The sequence below is a fragment of the Perca flavescens genome, chromosome 16 (assembly GCF_004354835.1).
Source record: "Perca flavescens isolate YP-PL-M2 chromosome 16, PFLA_1.0, whole genome shotgun sequence".
In the NCBI taxonomy this organism is placed as follows: domain Eukaryota; kingdom Metazoa; phylum Chordata; class Actinopteri; order Perciformes; family Percidae; genus Perca; species Perca flavescens.
In genome coordinates this window covers 4,228,473-4,242,206 of record NC_041346.1, presented here as the reverse complement: position 1 = coordinate 4,242,206, position 13,734 = coordinate 4,228,473, and the positions used below count along the sequence as shown (strand labels likewise).

General features: G+C 40.1%; 1 protein-coding gene across 2 annotated transcripts in view; it reads right to left on the bottom strand.

Annotated features, from left to right (window-relative positions):
* sh3glb2b (SH3-domain GRB2-like endophilin B2b) overlaps positions 1-13,734 on the bottom strand; it is a 50,833-nt gene that overhangs the window by 31,573 nt on the left and 5,526 nt on the right. Inside the window, exons 3-6 of one of the 2 annotated variants that reach the window (XM_028602189.1) lie at positions 12,662-12,790; positions 10,358-10,491; positions 8,610-8,702; positions 4,281-4,343 (exon numbers count right to left, since the gene is read on the bottom strand). In XM_028602189.1, coding sequence (XP_028457990.1) covers positions 4,281-4,343; positions 8,610-8,702; positions 10,358-10,491; positions 12,662-12,790 — 419 coding nt within the window. The remainder of the gene's footprint in view (positions 1-4,280; positions 4,344-8,609; positions 8,703-10,357; positions 10,492-12,661; positions 12,791-13,734) is intronic. The other variant, XM_028602190.1, reaches the window with a different exon arrangement.

Genomic DNA, 13,734 nt, shown 5'->3' with positions numbered 1-13,734 from the left:
GAGTAGTATGAAATTCCGAAATTCCGCGGGTTGATGGGTCAAACAACACAGGACTTTCACCCCGGAGACCGGGGGTCATTGTCTCGCGTGTCACGTTTCCTAAATCCAATGGATGCTTTATTCTTTTCCTGAACCCAACTGTCCCGTTCTTCTTTACCTAAACCCAACTGTCCCGTTCTTCTTTACCTAAACCCAACTGTCCCGTTCTTCTTTACCTAAACCCAACTGTCCCGTTCTTCTTTACCTAAACCCAACTGTCCCGTTCTTCTTTACCTAAACCCAACTGTCCCGTTCTTCTTTACCTAAACCCAACTGTCCCGTTCTTCTTTACCTAAACCCAACTGTCCCGTTCTTCTTTACCTAAACCCAACTGTCCCGTTCTTCTTTTCCTGAGCCCAACTGTCCTGTTCTTTTTTGCCTACAACGGCAAAGGCACCTGACCAAGCATCCGTATTTTACGCGATGGGAGTGAGAATGTGGTAAAACAGGTGCATGTTGCATAGATGTGTGTTATACTCCAAGGATGGACAACATTTAAAAGGTTAGAAACTGAATTTTTAAACTACGTCAATATAATAGCTTTTAAAACAGCTAATAATGCCATTGATGTCCTCAACGTCCTCATCCCAATGCATTACTTGGAAACTTAAAATTGACTTGTCATTGTCTGGCCACATCAATATTGAATTTGTCTCTAAAAGTACCTAAATTATTCCCACTTTAAGAAAAACAAATTGGCAAAGTGACCATGAAACACTATCAGGTAGGACAAGGGATGGATAACAAAGTCTACCACAAAACACACACACACTAAATCACTGGAGACTGCATGACCACCATAAATAAACAGCACAAATTGACAATTAATCCTTTTTCCTTGTTGCTAATAGAGGTTTATGTGTACAACCTTCATCTGCTCTGATCCACTGGGATCCGTCTCCACATCCCAGCTCTCCCAGCCACTCTGCAGCTGGTTCAGTTGCAGAGCCAAAACAAAGAAACACCAACTGAACGTCAACAAGCCTCAAACGGTTTAACTTTTTAAAAAGCTCTCGGACACAAAAGGAGAGCTATTGTCATTTTTTTTTTTTTTTTTTTTAAACACTAAAACCCCAATAAAACTGCACCTGTGGGGGTTTCACCAAAAAAATGCCACTTCAGGTCATTTTATATAATTTGAATAATTTCTTAAAAAGGTGCCCTGCCACACAAAACAGTTTTTACTTGCATTTTTTGAAATCTGTTAGGTCCATATGTGTTTGTGTTATGTTGTGAATGTGAAAATGAACTGCTACCTCCTCTAGCCACTGAAAAGAAATAAGCGGAGAAATCAGCCAATTACAAAAGCTGGTCAGTCTGACATCATGTTTCCTGAGCTGATTGCTATTCAGTTGCGCTGGGTAAAGGATGCTGATAGCCAGGCTCTCATTGGCTAGCTGTTAACCAATCAGAGTCAAGCAGCTTAGCTCGTTGAATATTAATGAGAACTGGCAGAAATCGAGCTGAGTCTTCCAGCAGGCTTTGTATACCACGCTGGAATGGCTTGAAACCAGGTAACCAAGGCATTTTTTACACAAAAAATGTTACAAAGTCCATGGTAGAACTTCAGACATTACCACAAAGTAATGAAATACGTGTGGCAGGGCACCTTTAACGTTCAAGTACAATTTTGAGGTACTTCCATTTTCTGCTACTTTATACTTCTACTCCATTAATTTTACAGCCATATTAAGTCACCAGTTACTTTAAAGAAAAATTATTTTACATACAAAACTATGATCAATTTATAATATATAACAGATTAAATAATCTAACAGCTCCACCTTAACCAGCTACATCATTCAAATTCTACTTAAACATGAATGCATTAGTTATAAGAATCTAATAATGCATTTACACTCACAAGGGCACTTTTTCTGTATAATAAGTACTTTTCATTTTTTACTTTTAAGTACATTATCAAATTGTGCAGCATTACTCAAGTACATCTTTGATTTTTACTTTTTTTTTACTTTGTTGTGAGAAAAAGAACATGTCCAATGGCCAATTCCTTCTGTGTTTTTAATGTAAGCTCAATCCAACAGGTTAATAATATTGCAGTAGATAAATCACTGTAAAGGAGACAGTGCTCTTCAACAGGGGTTCTTAAACATTTATCAATAATGAACCCCCTTTGAAATATTTTTTCCGCCAAGTACTCCCTGAAAAGTGCAAAACATTTTGGTAGGAAAAAAAAACCTATATAAAGAGGTACAACGCTGCGCCTGTTTAGGCTAAACAACAACCTTGTAACTGAAAAACACTTAAATGCTAGCCTACATTTCAAATGATTAGAATCCATCACTAAATTCATTTGTTATTATTAGTATAATTATTTTAGTACCGCCATTTGAGAAACACTGCTCTACAATAGGATTGTATTTTTGGTATAGACTGAAAAATTACTTTTTTGACAATCAAAATTGCAACTATGAGCGATGAAACACACACTGTACATTGTTCCAATGGGTTGGTCTTTAAATTCTGTCCTCAGCTGGCACTATGGTTGGCTGAAATAAAAAATCTGCATTAATATTCCACAGCGTGTGTGTCCAGCTGAACCAGTTCTCATTTTGACACAATCATGTCCAACTTAGTACACGGCTGTGTTTTAAACCCGAGACAGTTACAGTTTAGCTGAAGCAGTCAAACCACAGCTAAGAAGGCCAGATGCTTAGTGACACAGCAACAGCGGTGTTGCTTTTGATGAAATGTTACAGCCAACATTACGGTCTTTAGTTCTATAAGTTCTATAGCTAGAATGGAGACCGGTATCATACCAACCATGACATGCTAGGTTGTAGGGGTAGGGGGCTAAATAAAGAATAAACTGGCATGGCCATATTCAAAATGGCCCCTTGACCGCTCACCTCAAGATATCTGGATGTAAATGGGTTCTATGAATTCTATGGGTACCCACAAGTCTCCCATTTACAGACATGCCCACTTTATGCCAATCCCATGCAGTTAGGGACAAAAACCATGCAGTTTTGCTCATGCAGAATTAATGTGTTATTTTTCGCCTATTCTTATTCTGGTGTGTTTGAATATTTCTGCATACTGGGGTCCCTAGACAGTCTTGGAATTGCATTAATTGGGCATGACTGGAAATTTGAGACTCTTGTGAATTCAATGAGCCCAGTTGTATTCATGTGTGATGAGAAGCCATTTCATTGTAGTGAGACCATTTTCCGAAATTTGACCCCATTGTATAAAATGACCTATAATCACAGCCTCATGAAACTTCACAACCACATTATATAGACTTGGGGCATTCACAGGATTTATGGCAGAAAACAGAAGTGCCTGCCATCCAATTGCTGAAAAGTGCAATTCTTAAGGAAATCTCCAAACGGTGTTTGATACCAAATCACAGCATGGATTTTTCTATAGTGTTTCTTTAAAGATGCTGTAAGTGATGTGACGTGTTTTTTAGGCTATCACTGCAGCAGCGTTAGCATGTAGGCTACTTCCACAATGCGTATTCATGACTCAACCAACTCCTTCTTGTCTGTTATTGGCAGTTTGTGGAGCCTGACCTGTCTTCAGAGACCGCGTTTTTTTTACAGTGTGTTCAGGGGACAGGCAGCTAGCAGATAGTGAGGAGATGTTTGCTGTATGTGACAAAAAATGTTGTAGCCTAAAAAAACGCGTCACATCACTTAGAGCACCTTTAAGGTCTTTGTGTATTATGCCATGGTCACACATTGCGAAATTAACGTTGGCAATCGTTCGCCTCCCTTCACTTCCATTCTATGCGAGTGAAGGGGCGAAAGAAACACAGGCTTCCCATAGCAAAGCAAATTCACGTGGAGTTCACTTTTGGTGAACTTAGACTGTTGATGGCGCAGCACCAATATCGCCACAGCAGGCGATGGATTTTTGACCATATTTTATCAATTCTTGAGTGGTCAAAAATGGTTAAATGTTGTACCAGAAATTTCGGCAACAACTTCTGAGACATAATAGCGCATTGGGAATGGCCATTATATACCTCCATCACAATTTCCCATGCCCTTATACAATTTTAACAGCATTTAAAAACATTATTACACATTTATGACTAGAAACACTTGACACATAGCGCTGCATATTGGATTAATCTAACAGGTTCCCAGCTTTCAGATGATGTATACACTTCTATGCGGCATATACAGATACTGTCTAGCCTAGCTCCTGCCCCGTACTAGACCCTGGATAGGCCCTGCATGTGTGCCACTTGTTTCACTTGGGACTCTTACCGCTGATGCACTGGCAGAAAGAACATAATTTCGGGGCCTTGTCTCTTGAAAATCAGGTGCAGCCTAAAAACAAGGAAGGGGAAGGGAGGAGGAAACATGTTGGAACAGTCATGCAGTTACAATCATTAAGCAAAAAAAAACAAAAAAAATGTCCAGCATAAAGCATAGCAGCATAAAGAAAACATCAGAAGCAGCACGTCATTCAGACAAAGTTCAAAGCAGAAGACAACTGTCGATAGTTGTTGGTGGTGGTGTGAGAATTCAAATTATATATTTATGAATAATTAAGTGATTGCTGTTGAAGCAATAAATAGTTGGAGTCAAATTACATTCTTGATGCATCTACTTCCTCTTTTGTTGTGGTGTTGTATCTTGAGTTCAAGTTACAGAATCTCATATAGTTATTCAGTAACGCAGTTGGCCATATGGATAAAAGTATACAGTTAAAGGCTGCAGGTAAGTGGGAAAAGTTGTAAAAAAAACGAAGAAGAGAGGCACGAGAGAGAGACAGAGAGAAGCTTTGTTAACGGAGAAAGATGTAAAAGTAGTGTGAAGCAGTATTTGTTAATTTACGAAATGTGAAATGAAGAAACGTGAGATTCCGGTTTTTTTTTTTTTTTTTATATAGAAGCTACAGTTAAGTCCCCACAGTTACTAAAGCTTTTATTCGCTTGTTTATAGTTTTTGCTTTTATATTAAATAATATTTTTTTTTACCTAAACTTTTGAACCAGGCTCTGTACAGTCCAGATGTTACCACCCTGCTGTGAGTAGGGCGACCCATGCTGTTTCTGAACGTCCCACCCCCATTATTGAGGCCAGATTGTATCGTTTATTCAGGTATCGCTAGGTTTTTAACTTCGGTGTTCCGGTATCACAAAACTGGCTCACTTCTAGTTTATAACCACGACGGTCCACTTTCACCAGGTGTCACTTTTTTTTGGCCGGATGTCCGTTACCTTAGCTTTATTTGGTTTGGCTTTCTAAACTCCGGTGGATTTCTGAGGACTATGGTTACCTTCTCCTCAGATTTCTGCAGGGTAAATCCAGACAGCTAGCTAGACTATCTGTCCAATCTGAGTTTTCTGTTGCACGACTAAAGCAACCTTTGAACGTACACGTTCCACCAAAACAAGTTCCTTCCTGAGGCTATTTTGCCGCCCATGATGATTGTGATTGGTTTAAAGAAATGCCAATAAACCAGAGCACTTTTCTCTCCCGTCCCGGAATACTGTGTGGACTAGCCTAGATCTTCCTCCGCAGCGCTGTGGAGGAAGGTCTGGCAACGTGAATGTCTGCATTATTTGTCAGTACTATTATACTATTATATAAAAGTCATGGCAACATGCAATACGTCTGGGACAAAATCACTAACATAAAGCTTCAAACTGGAAATAAATACTAGAAACAGCTATCAAGTAAATAATACATAAAGATGTTTCTTTAACTGGTGGTGTTTTGCCATGCTGAGGTTTCTTTTTCTATGGATAATATTATGCATATTGATTTTTGACGACATATATATTTCAACAGCCTTAGACTTACTCTAATATCAGGATACTATTCCTGATATTTGTACAGCTTCTTATTCTTATTATATTGTATAAACTTATGTTGCTGAATATTATTTTGTGCTACAGTAACCATGTTGAACCAGTGAAGCTATGGTAACCCAAAGAGAGCCCGACTAAGTAGAACAACGTTGTTTGATTTTTGTGACATCTTGCTGAGCGTGTCATTTTGACCAATGACATTCTATCAGCGTTTGTCACCAGTCCTCTACAGTACCTTTGTGTTACTAGGACTTTTTTCTACTTCATCTTGTAGTGGGCTACTCCATCATCTCCCTGTTCTGGCATCAAGCTGTGATGGCTTCAGACAAAGCATCTCGTAGTCAGCATTAAGAAGCTTATCTTATTGAGGTTGAGCTACATGCAACAGGCACTGCAGGTAGAATCATTGATGATATGATGATATGTTCATCAGCAGAGCATCTGAGAAGCTTTTTTAGTCAATTGTAAGCAGCAGCTTGGTCAGTACAGCCATGCCATCCGAAGAAGCAACCAGGGAACAAAATGACTGCAGAAGTTATTCTAAAAAGAGCAAGACCCTATGACCTGATGTGAAAATGCATAGTTGGTGTGTGCTTTTTTGCTATTCTGAGCTTTTTCAGTCTTATACTGCACAGATGTGATAGAGAACAGCTGGCACAAGATACAACACGCCAACCGTGTTGATTATTTAGTTGTGAGGCCAAAGTGTCTCTCACCGCAATCATCTTTTGTCAACTTTAAAGCTATATTCATCAATTTTGGCCCAAATGTGGCACAAATTTAGTTGACAGATATACAGTGACAATCATATAGGGGGATTACCGTTTTTTTCAACCTGGACCCTATTTTCCTATGTTTTTGTGTGTGAGTGACTGACTTATAGGAACAACAATCTTTGAAATTGGTCCAGTATTAAGCGTTAACGCTGTAACCGGCAGCCACAGACCGGGCTGCAATGTAACCCTAGTGGGCAAATGTTCAGTGTCAGTTAGCGTCCACTAATAGTGCTGTTTTTGCCACGGAGGGTCAGATTAATATTCTGTGTCTGACAACATTATGGAAAATATCACTACAGAGATAGACCTTTAAAACCTCTTTAAGACCTTTCTGTTTAACCAGAAACAGCTCTGAAGTCGCTAGCATTAAACCCACCAGACTCCATTTAAAAAAACAATACTTTTAGCATGTATAAAGCAAACATATTTTATTTCAACCAAAACTAGAGTTGTGATGGTTGGAAAAAGGAAAAAGGACCCGACTGCAGCGATCTTGCTTAATACTGGACCAATGTCAAAGATTGTTGTTCCCATCGGTCACTTAGACACAAAAAAATATAGGAACATAGGGTCCTTTAAGTTGGAATGACTGAAATGTAAGCAGATGGATTTGTCTTGTGATAAAAATACAATAAAGCTAAGAGGTTAAAAAGCTCCAAAGCAGAGTTGGGCAATAACTCTCTGTGATTGTGACATTTTGAGAAACCCCTTTTACATTACATGGAGTCAAATAATCATTAATGCTGGTTTTTTAATGGGAACACAGAGATGCTGTACAAAAGGTGGACTAGCTCACCTTGTGCCTGAGAATCTTGGGAAAAGTGAGCGTTGTTTACATGACTGCTGTTAAAAAGCAGCAGTACACAATCATTTAATGTTAACAATGGACTAAATGGCTACATGTAAAAGAAAGAGGATCGCTCGTATTGAAAAGAAATACCAGCAGCTCTGCAGATTCTTCTCAGCTTGGACTTACATTCATCAGATGCACAACCACCACTCCAAACGAATGCTATTGCTGCTCTGCCTGCTGGATTTGTAAATAGGCAATGTTTGTTAAATGTTCTATAGGTATGGTTACAGGCATGTCAGTCTACCTCTATTACCCAATATCTTGACAGGCAAGAAGGGGGGAGAGACCGCAACAACGCAGCGTTATTATGAATCCCAGTGCTTCTCTAAAGCACGTTGACAGAGTTTGTGGAATTACTCTCACTGCCAGAGGTGGGAGACTAAAGTTCCGCACTCCAGCTTTAAGAGGTTATAGGTTTACTCTATTCTCACTCCCAACTCGTAAAATACGGACACATGGTCAGTGTCAATAAGCACCCTTCAGTGTGTGTACAGAACCCACCGGGCAGAGCAGCAGCTCCGCGGCACGTGAAGATGGCGCAGTATTAAGAGCGACAACGGTAGCGAGTAGTATGAAAGCCCGAAATTCCGCAAAGCGAGGCTGGCTGGGGTGGTGGATGGGTGAAACACAGGACTTTCATCCCGAAGGTCACTGAAACGTTCATTTTATAACCTCACCCACGATCTTTTCCTAAACCCAACTGTCCCGTTCTTGTCCCGTGTGTCACAAAAACGTAACTTTTATAAGCCCACCCACCATCTTTTCCTTAACCTAACCTAACCAATAGTCCCGACCCAGCGCGTTTAGATGAAACACGTTTAGATCAGATAACAACGCCTGATAACAACGCCAAAGGCACCTGACCAAGCATCCGTATTTTACGCGGTGGGAGTGAAATGTGTTGGTTTACCAGTAAAAGTGGATGTTATAGTGCCACCACCTGGTGATTCAGTATGATCACTGTTGTCCAATACATTTCCAATCTATGTGCACAGTTTGGCTGCTGTGGGTCTCACGTTTACTGTGATTCAAACACTATAGACAAGAGGATCGGAAGAAGAAGAAGAAGAAGAAGAAGAAGAAGAAGAAGAAGAAGCAGCAACAAAAACAACAACAAAAAACAGTAACAACATGAAATTTCATCTCACCGCTGCTTTGGCTTCTGCCTGCTTGGCTTTTTTCAGGCGTGCTTTGCAGATGTCAAGATCCAGCCGTCGATTCTCCAGAAGTCGCCTCTCTTTCTGCAGAGGACAGAAGGGATCCAATCAGAAAGCGGGGATCTGCTGCAGGGAACAAACCTTGCAACACTGGGCTTCTATTCACAACAGTACAGTGAAGCAACCAGCACTATATAAGAAGACATTCCATAGAAAATAAGCAGAAAATCTGTTTCAGTGTCAATGAGGAGTTATTACGGAACTCACGCAACTTAGGCAAGAGCATATAGCATTCGCACACTACTATTGGCCAGGCGTCCATGCTTACGCTAGATAACGTAACCCGATTTGTTCAGGTCCTGTCCCCTGACCAATCGGCTATCCTAACCTTAACCACTGGAGGTCAATGCCTAACCCCAACCAATCGAGCTGCTTCCTTGGGGCGGGACTTGCCTAGAAGTTACATGGGATCCAGAACAACGCGTCAATGAGTGTCCATGGCAACATACTTCTCCTCAATCTCACACTCTGTGTTAATACAAACTAGGTTCAGGGGATACACAGGCAAAACCACAATTTTTCAATTTTGTGTTTTTGGGCTATATTGCTTCCATGACATGTCTTCTTTCAGAATATTGGGAAATAATCATCCAAAATACACATTAAGAGGTTTATTTTTTCCCCACTTTGTCTATTTGTGCTTGTAAATTTCTCCTAAATTCACCAAAAGTTAGCATTAGATAACACTTTTTTAAACATAAAAATTTCAGAAAACGTGTAATACAAAAATACATGTCTTAATGTAAGTAATCAAGTAGGGAAGTTTCATGTCGATATCTGTTTAAAATGTTTTACTCTATTCACCAGTTATGTCTTGCAAAATGGACGGACTTCACCATTTCATTCCTATATCTGAAGGTTTCTACAGAGGGGTTTGTTCAGATAGCATTCAAAACCTGATTTATGTAACATTTTATACGTAAAATGTTGCGAAAATGTATTTTCTTTTTTTATGGCTGTTGACAGTATATTCTGATTTATGAATGTAAAAACCTTTGACTCTAATGTGTCAGCAAAATGAAAGAATCTGGCTTTATCCAATGTTCAGATTTCTGTTTGGATGCAAGTTAGCGCTAATTTAACAAGATAATGTCTAATTTGCATATTTAAACAAAAACTTTCAGAAAACTTGCAATACAGAAACTATTTGTCTTAATGTAAGTAAGGGAAGTTTATTGGCAATATCTATCAGAAGGAAAATATCTCGTATTCATCTGTAGTGTCTCCCCTTAAAAATGTTGATAATCCGATTCAAATCGATCTTTATTTGAATGATCAAATATCGATAATAATAGTTAATAAAATCTATTATCCAATCTAATATTAAGCAGCAAATCCGCCATCATAATAGCAATGCTCCAAGGTCCAAACACGCCTGGCTTTTAAAGGGAATGGGAGATGACACTGATTGGTTTATTGCATGTTACGCCCAAAACATACCTGTGATTAATTACAGACACGTAGGACAACCCTTTTGAACCATGAGTCTGGCTCACAGACCCTTTTTTCCCCCCCGACGTTAAACTAGCAAAAGTGGTTTCGTACACGCCCTAAACGCACCTGCGCCAGGCGCTTCACGCCGTGGGCCAAGTTCGTTAAAATAGGGCCCGATGTCTTAAAGCAACAAGGACTTACAGTAAAGTAGTGAGTAAGAAAGTAAATCAGTAAGTCAATATTACAGATATAGTCCTCCAATCTCCTTCCAGGAAGTTGCGTAGAGGGGTGAGAAAGGTGGCAGCTGAGGTTTGGAGAAGCTCACGCTCGGCTCCTCCCAGTCTCTTCTGGTACTCTCCCACTGTGATCAGGGTACTGCCTATAAATACACACATGCACACACGTATTAGATATCATGTCAAATCGGACTGAAAGAGCTGGCCATTTCATTGTTTAGAATAACCGAAAGAGCTGGATAAACTTCAGGTAACATAGGAGGCGGGGGAAAAATTGACACAACGGGCTGTGATTGAGGAGGAGGGACGGCTGCTGGCTGCTTATGCTTCCTGTAACTCAGGGGTGTCAACTCATTTTCACTAAGGGCCACGCTGGAAAAAGAGAATCACACCAAGGGCCAGACATGTAAAGTTTATTTGCTTTTGTTCAGACTTTTTTGTGGCTTTCTCAGACATTTGTCACCTTTTTGTAAATTTGTTGCTTTTTCTGACATTTTTGTATGCTTTTTGTCGCATTTTTGTTGACATGGAGCCCTACAAAAGTCATCAAAAGAGTTCCTTAGCCATCATAGAATTTAACAAATCAAGCAAAACAATGATTTTTTTTAACATAGCCTGAATATGAAAACTCTCTCTGCTTCTGGGGATATTTCTCAGTCGGCAAATCTTCAAAATTCTGCTTTGAATGACATGTAATTGCATTTTAAAAAACACTTTGTGTTTTTGGTTTGGTGCGCAACTAGGCGGGCCAAAATTTATTGTGAACCCAAATTTATATACGGGCCGGATCTAAATCTGCAAGGGGCCGGATTTGGCCCGCGGGCCTTGAGTTTGACACATGCTGTAAATCAATGCTTAACCCTCATGTTGTCCTAGGGTCAAATTTGACCCGTTTTCAAAGTTTCTACATCAGAAATATGGCTTTCAACCAAATTTCCCAAAAATAACATGGAAGGTTCCATCCGCTGTGATGATCACTACTTTGTAAATGTGTAAATGATGTTTATTCACCATCAATTCCATAAAGAAGTGTAAAACTAGTGGTAACAACTCATGAAGTTGGCTAAAAAGATATAACATACAATTGGGTAATCATTAAGAGGCTACTTTATGCTTTATAAACAGGCAACATTTGCATGGTTGACGGGAAGACAATATGAGGGTTTAAGAGATGTTTTGCTGATTTAAAGTCAGCTCTGTGTCATGGCAGTGTGTAGAGCTGGGCGATATGGAGGACATCAAATACCACGGTATTTTTTATCAAATACATCAATGGCGATATTGTAGGGTTGACTATTGGTGCTTTCAGAAAATATTGACACAATGAGAGTTTTGATAAATAACCAATAATAACCAATAATGTGGATACATGTGGATGACTAAGTGGGTAAAGCCTTAACCTTTACCGTAAAGGCAAATATTAAAACAGTTCAGAAAATGACATCACTTTACTGTAATGCAGCCTTTAAAACCAGGAAAAGTGAACACTTGTTTCGTGTCACGATATCCAAAATGTAAGACAAAAAGTTAGCCTCTTATATTGATATAATATCAATATTTTGCCCAGCCTAACTAAACACCGTTATTTGCCTAACAGCCTAAATGTTTGGCTTCTAAGGGTGTCACGATTTCGAAATCGACCGAAATTAAGTCACAATCTCGAACTTGGAATCGTCGATGTTGCCACGCCCCCATGTCACGTCCGGCCGGCTTGTCTAGCGGGGGAAAAAAAACACACGTGTTGAAGTGCTGTGAGTCAACATCCTCTAACTTAGCAACAGACAGTCAAAAGATAGCACGGCAACTGCAGATGCTGGAGACCCATCGACAGAACTTGAACCCCCTCCTCTTTCACTGAAGTCGCCGGTGTGAAAGTATTTGGGATTTCCAGTAGTGACTAGGGTTGTGCCGATGGACGATATCGTCGTCCATCGTGATGCCCCGCCCCCCACCCTGTCAGACACACTAATCCTAGTCGCGGGCGCTGGACGGGAAATTGACAAGTGCGTCGGTCTTAAACTAGCAAAGACACAAAGACAGGACATAGGGCTCCTTAAGTGGAAGCTACTTTTTCCCCCTTTACGTCACGGCACTTTTATGTACAGAGAAGACTGACCGCCGTTTAAACCGTTCACCCTGCAGTTTATAGTAGCTGACCGATCTATCAACTGTTTCATTATTATTGCTATTATAAAAAGGAAGGCGCTTCAGGAAAGCATCCCCAGCCCTCAAGTAGGAGTACAAAGCAGACAACAGGTTCAACGTGGCATCATGTGATGCAACAATATCAGTTTCAGTAACAGCACCACTGACCGTATGGCGTCCCTGGACCAAATTCATTGGCAGCTTCCAGCATGTACTGGCCCAGCAGCTCTGGGTTAGTCGTCCTGGAGGGAAGCTTCTTATCCAGCTTGTCATAGATGAACTCCTCGATTCGAGCACCTGGATTGCAGGTCATAAAGACATCATTGTGAAACCGTACACAGAAGGTACGGTTGTATTGAATCGGATTATGAAATAAATAATTCTGCAAAGTTTCCACAAATGTTTTTTCCTGAGACTTTTAAGCAACTACAAAACCAGCTACTAACATTTTATTTGCAACAATATCAAATTACAAATATGTCAACCATTATTATGCAATTTTATTTGAAAATGTAACTGTGGAGGCAGCATTAGCTGTATCCAATCAAACAAGTGCATACAGGTGTCTTCCTGCTTGGAAGGGCATTAGTAATTCAACACCTGTTTATATCTACACATGGTCAGTCCATGTACAGTACAGAAGACTGCCTCTCCTCTTATACTTAGTATGTGATACAATACAATCTATGTAGTTCAAACTGTAAATTAAAAGCGTGGAGCCATACTGTAGGTCTATATGCCACACTGTGTATCATCTGTACTCATTAATGTTGAGGAGGCTACAATGGCTACAATGAGTTCACACAGTTTTTTCTTACACAGCACCCTGGGAAATGACTTACCAGTGTGGTCAACTGGAGCATGGAGGGTTAGAAAGCACACAGATCAAGAGTTAGACATCAATTCGACTATTCTATCTTATATTCTAAATATATTATAGATTAAAAAGGTAACTTGGGAGGGTCACGTGATGCATTCAGACAGAGGATCGATTTCTAACGGGCCTGACCTCAATTACTTTGGCGACGCTTGCCGGGAAGCATGTCTGGCACTAAAGCAAACACAATTTCTCGAGAAGCTCTGTGGAAACCACGCTCTAAAGCAATAATAATAAAAGCTGCAAGCAGCGATGACGGGCCCTCGCTTCTTCAATCAGGGGGTACTGGCAGACGCAACATCACAGGTAGACCACACATTCTAAGTTTCATGTAAATCGGAATAACTTTTGCCAAGATACAACC